The sequence below is a fragment of the Pseudophryne corroboree genome, chromosome 1 (genome assembly GCF_028390025.1).
Source record: "Pseudophryne corroboree isolate aPseCor3 chromosome 1, aPseCor3.hap2, whole genome shotgun sequence".
Lineage (NCBI taxonomy): Eukaryota > Metazoa > Chordata > Amphibia > Anura > Myobatrachidae > Pseudophryne > Pseudophryne corroboree.
In genome coordinates, this window is record NC_086444.1 from 52,535,276 (window position 1) to 52,541,275 (window position 6,000).

Here is a 6,000-nt window from a genome sequence, read left to right on the forward strand (position 1 = left end):
TATGCTCTCATGGGGATGTAGTTAATATGCCGACGGTGGGAGTACCAACGCCGGGATCTTGACCGCCAAGACAGCTGACAGCTGCAACAAGGCTATTCCCACGACACCCACAGCGTGGGAATAGAAGCTGTGGCGAGCGCGGTGTTCCACCGAGCCCACAGTGTGGCGAGCTGCCGGCATTTTGTTGGCCGGGATCCCATACCCAACACCTCTCATGAATAGGGTGCAGTCAGAACAACAGAAGGGGTTTGGACAAGATGTTGGTCATTCTGAAGTGGATCTGTGCAAAATGACATTTATTAAGAAAAATAAAAGATATTTGTTTAAAAAAAATTGTGGCAACAAAGATTTTATACTGAGAGACTGTGTCGGACTGGGGTATGAAGGGCCACCGGGGGAATGCAGTTGTAGGGGCCCATGTTTAGGGGTGTGGCCAGTCTCCAGAGGAGGTGTGGCCAGCTGCCACAGAGGCTAGGCTAACCAGTAGAGAGTGCATGGTTTGGGCCCCTTGATAAATATATCAAGTATAAGTACAGTATAAGGTACAGTAACATATGTATATGTATAGTTCAAGTGCACAGTTTGTAACTTCATCCATAGAGAAGGAGATGGGGCCCCCAGGCAGTGGGGCCCACTGGGGGTTTCCCCCCTCTACTCCCTGTGGGCCAGTCCAACCCTGGGCATAAGCACTGGACTGGTGCCGAGTGGATGGGGGGTGCAGAGACTAATTACATGGGCCCAGACTTGCTGGAGGGACCCAGGTTCACCGCCTCCCAAGTATACTTACCTTGATCCAGGTAGCCGGTCCCTCCTTCACAGTGCCATCTTCCCAGTGACAAGTTCGGGAAGTTGGCGCTGCACAGTGAAAGCAAAGACTCTGGCGCTGTGCGCCATCTTCCTGAATATCACTTGAAAGATGGCGCTGGCCAAGGAGGAAGGACCCGTCTCCCATAAGCAATGTAAAGTGCCTGCATGGGGGTGTGGACACGCCCCCTATTTAGGCCATGCCCCTATGCAGTACTGGGGCCCAGCACTGCTCTCTATGGCCCTGGGCATAAGATAAGAGTAAACTGTTACCCAATGGGGGACATTTGTCAAAGCTTAGAGAGATAAGTGGAGAGAGCATTTCAGGGAGAATGTGAAAGTAACACATATATGCACAGACGTGGACTTCTACATTTGAGAGACTTACATCCGAATGTAAATGAGCCCCAAAGCAGTTTGTAAGATCTACTTGCTGATGAAAAGTCTCTGATACATTTCAGGGCTTGCTCGTGTATTGTGTTTTACAAGTGGTTCCATATTAGTGGCCACAAGAAACCTTGGGGCAGATATGTTAACCTGGAGAAGGCATAAGGAAGTGATAAACCAGTGATAAATGCAAGGTGATAAACATACCAGCCAATCAGCTCCAATATGTAAATTAACAGTTAGGAGTTGATTGGCTGGTGTGTTTATCACCTTGCACTTATCACTGGTTCATCACTTCTTCATGCCTTCTCCAGGTGAATACATCTGCCCCCTTATTTGAAAATGCATATAGCTATAGGGATCATTGTATATCTCTGATTTCTGTTTTTCCCAAAGAATATAACAGCTACATAATGGGGGGTATTGCTATAGAGTCATCAGGGAGTTAGGGAGATTGCTACTTTTTCAGGAAGTCTCCCCGACAATGGGCCTAATTCAGACCTGATAGCAAGGTTGCGTTTTTGTACAGCGAGCAATCAGGTCTAAACTGCGCATGTGTATGCACCGCAATGCGCAGGCGCATCGCATGGGTACAAAGCGGATCGCCGCTCAGCGATGGGTTTGTGTGAAGGATCCATTCGCACGGGAGTTCGCAAGGGGATTGACAGGAAGAGGGCATTTGTGGGTGGCAACTGACCGTTTTCTGGGAGTGGTTGGAAAAACGCAGGCGTGTCCAAGCGTTTGCAGGGCGGGTGTCTGACGTCAATTCCGGGACCGGACAGGCTGATGTGATCGCAGCAGCTGAGTAAATTCTGGGCTGCACAGAGACTGCACAAGATCTGTTTGTACAGCTCCGCTGCACATGCAATCGCAACTTGCAATGCTAAAATACACTCCCATATGGGCGGCGACTATGCGAATCCAGGACTGAAAAAAAAACCTACCTGTCTGAATTAGGCCCAATAAGGAGTTGGCAAGTGTGGTACAGGATAAGCTGAAAATATGGGCGCACGTTGTCCACATGCGTTCAATGATAAACCATGCACAAAATTATAATTTTCCTCTTATTTTATCTTTTTGTTAAAGTTGGATATAAAGGACTTGTAATTAGACTTTAGTGGGGCTTAATAACACAACATTCTTCATTCCAAACCAGGAACTATTACAAATGCCTTAAGACAACCCAACGTCTGGTTAACCATCATTCTAACAACTGGCATATGTCTGCTTCCTGACCTGGCACTGAATTTTATGGCAAAGATAATCAGCCCGTCCGCCAGTGACAAAGTAAGTTAAATATATGATGTTCTTTATATATTTATAGAATCACCACTATTTGCTATATTCTCCATTGAAGAGGACAATGTTCATGGAATAGATAGCAGGAGGGTACTCAGCCAGGGCCACCATGATGCTTCTTAGGCTCTGGTAATAAGTGGGTATGGTCATGGTGTGGGTGGGTATGTGGGTGGGGGCGGAGGGTCGCACATCACATTGTGAAACTCTAGGCCCATTCATAGACGCTAATGGTGGTGCGTCGGTGAAGGCGGCATGGGCACATCATGTTTGGTGCATGGCTTCACCTCTTTGGCAAACCCGGTACTTAGTGCACAATGCCCCCTTTCCCCCTTATTAGTACCAATGTATATTCTTGAAGAACTGAAAGGTCAGTAGCAGAGATGCCACTTGAGGGGGTCTATTGTGAGCGTGATTGGATCTGGGGGAGTTGTTTCTTTTGAGAACAAAATGGAGGGGGCCTTGGTGACTGGTGGGCCAGCATTGCATAACCTTGCGGCCCCACAGTGGCTGCTGTAGCAGCTGTGGTTTCACCCCCTGGTCAGGGCAATCAGAGAACAAGGAAGGTGCAAGACAAGGCGAGTCAGCAACAGGGGATTATCCACAAAGATGTTTCAGTGGCCACAAGACAAACTATAGATTTAGATGCAAAACAATTAGCCAATCAGTGACCGTAAATACTCAATGCACTTATTAGTGACATATGTATATTATATAAGGATTTGTGTCCTGTAGCTCATTATAAAATGGAGGTAGGTCCAAATATTTCCTACGTATAACATTTTTTACTTGTAAGGAAAATAAGATATTCTCCGCATGCTGATTGTACAATTTAAATTTTTCTTTCTGCACCACAAAATGTTTTTATTCCCAGGCTCGCATACAGTATTATACCCAGTAGTTTATATTGTTTGAACACTCTAACTAGCCCTAAATGGTGAACAGTCATCAAATTAGACTTTTGAATATATGCTTATGTGACACCTTTGCTTCTCTTAAGGTCCTGAAAAATCCAGAAAAATACAAACACAGAGAGCCTCCAGCATATGAAGCGGTTGGTGCTATCCAGCGCGGTGCATCTATCCGTCGATCGGCGTATGCGTTCTCCCAGCAGAGAGGATACGGCGACCTCATCTCCAGCGGACGTAGCATACGTAACAGGAAGGCAACAACAAACGGTGGTTTAGACCGAAATGTTACAGGCAGTAATGGAGTTGCTACAATCAGCTGATATAACAGAATAAGAAGGACTATGAAGGACTATCAGAAGTGGGCGAAAGACAGCCGGACAAGTGCTTGTGTTTACATGGTCCCCGGTGACCACAATCTTTAATTATACTGTACTTCACTATAAGCCTTTTGTTACATAATGATCCTAATAGGTAAAGTGTGAGTACATTTTGCTTTGAAGAGTGATGTCACATCTAGGTCCTAACTTTATATCCATTTCCTGAGACTCCTACTTCCATGGTTCCTTTATTGCTACACACTGAGCCAACAATACTGATGTGCCATCAGACTAACATGAATTACAAATGAACAGAGCTGATTACAAAGGAGAGAAGCCAAGTAGGAAATAAATTAATGTGGCGTCAAATAATAATGAAATGAATAAATCATAGTGACGGGGTGAGGCCAGGTTGGGCATGCGAGCGGGTCCACGAGCTGAAAGCTTGTGCCACCATTATCCTGAAAACACTACGGTGCGATAACACAGCCACCCGGTCCATGCTAAGGCTCCCAGTCAACCTTGAGAAATATGCCAGGGCTTCCAGCAAAGATGACACCGATGGGCCTCTGAAATCATCGTTCCCTCTGAAGATTACAGGTATTCAGCCTACTGCTGAGGCAGGAGAACCAAGGAGAGACAGAGTAGGAGAAGCCAAGCAGAGTCCCTGCAATGGAGGACACCACAGATCCAATCATAAGGAAAATGGCACAATGGCTTGTTGGTTCTTCTAGTGTGGGCAAAGAGCCATGGTCCTGGAGATTTCCTGGAGAAATTGTTTACAGAACACTGTGGTAAAGAGACACTCACTGAGCAACTTGGAACCGGCGCATCGGTCCCAAATTCACTCCCAGACCCCATCCCTCTCTCCAAATGTTTCTCCATAAAATCTCTCCCGCCCCCCCCCCCCCCCCCCCTTTCCTCCCAAACTCCTCTGTTCCAGAGATCCTGTATTTTACCTGGTGAGGTATAGGGGCCACTGTTCAATGAATATGACAGAATAATGGTATTCCCTATTGTGTCAGCAGATGTACCATGCTAAATCCGTCCAAGTGAACAGATGGCTCCGCGTGCTTCAACTTCAATGCTCCATGCTATACCCGGCCAGGCTGCTTATTTTGCTGGATGGCCATCGAGATTTTTCACCACCAAGATGCATGCAGAAGACCAGGAATACTGACAGAGATGAGATTTACATGTACCCTACCCTCAATGCACTAATACTGTCTCTGGGTAGAAGGGCTGCACCACAAGTGTCACCCCAGTGACTTCTACATTCAGGACTGTGACTGACTGCACTTTCTGGTTTATATAAATTCACTTTTTTTCTTCTATATGTTGCTAAAGTTTTTTAATTGTTTTAAGATGCCTTGTTCACAGGATGGGGAAGGGGACAGTTGGGGTACTACTTGCAGGCTTAGTCCAGGAGCTCATTTACACAGATACACTGTAATGTCTTATTACTAAAAGAGAAAGACTCAGCTACTGTTTACAGCAATATCAGTTGGAGCAGTGAATCCGCAATCAGCCAATCAGAAGCAGCCCCTGTATTCTGGAATTTCATACCCTGCTCTAGAACACTTTCTCTAACGTCCTAAGTGGATGCTGGGGACTCCGTCAGGACCATGGGGAATAGCGGCTCCGCAGGAGACAGGGCACAAAAATAAAGCTTTAGGATCAGGTGGTGTGTACTGGCTCCTCCCCCTATGACCCTCCTCCAAGCCCCAGTTAGGTTTTTGTGCCCGTCCGAGCAGGGTGCAATCTAGGTGGCTCTCTTAAAGAGCTGCTTAGAAAAAGTTTTTTAGGTTTTTTATTTTCAGTGAGTCCTGCTGGCAACAGGCTCACTGCATCGAGGGACTTAGGGGAGAGAATTTCAACTCACCTGCGTGCAGGATGGATTGGATTCTTAGGCTACTGGACACCATTAGCTCCAGAGGGAGTCGGAACACAGGTCTCACCCTGGGGTTCGTCCCGGAGCCGCGCCGCCGACCCCCCTTACAGATGCTGAAGATTGAAGGTCCGGAAACAGGCGGCAGAAGGCTCTTCAGTCTTCATGAAGGTAGCGCACAGCACTGCAGCTGTGCGCCATTGTTGTCACACACTTCACACCAAGCGGTCACGGAGGGTGCAGGGCGCTGCTGGGGGCGCCCTGGGCAGCAATACTTTATTACCTTAAGGCAAAAGAATACATCACATATAGCCATTAAGGCTATATGTATGTATTTAACCCATGCCAGTTATCTAAATCCACGGGAGGAAAGCCCGCCGAAATAGGGGGCGGGGCT

At 47.0% G+C, this 6,000-nt stretch overlaps 1 protein-coding gene across 1 annotated transcript in view; it reads left to right on the plus strand.

Annotated features, from left to right (window-relative positions):
* The window catches only part of LOC135055279 (phospholipid-transporting ATPase IC-like), a 65,327-nt gene extending 60,706 nt beyond the window's left edge, over positions 1–4,621 (plus strand). The window contains exons 26-27 of the mRNA XM_063959170.1: positions 2,348–2,478; positions 3,488–4,621. Coding sequence (XP_063815240.1) covers positions 2,348–2,478; positions 3,488–3,718 — 362 coding nt within the window. The 3' untranslated portion in view covers positions 3,719–4,621. The remainder of the gene's footprint in view (positions 1–2,347; positions 2,479–3,487) is intronic.
* The last annotated feature ends 1,379 nt before the right edge of the window (positions 4,622–6,000 follow it).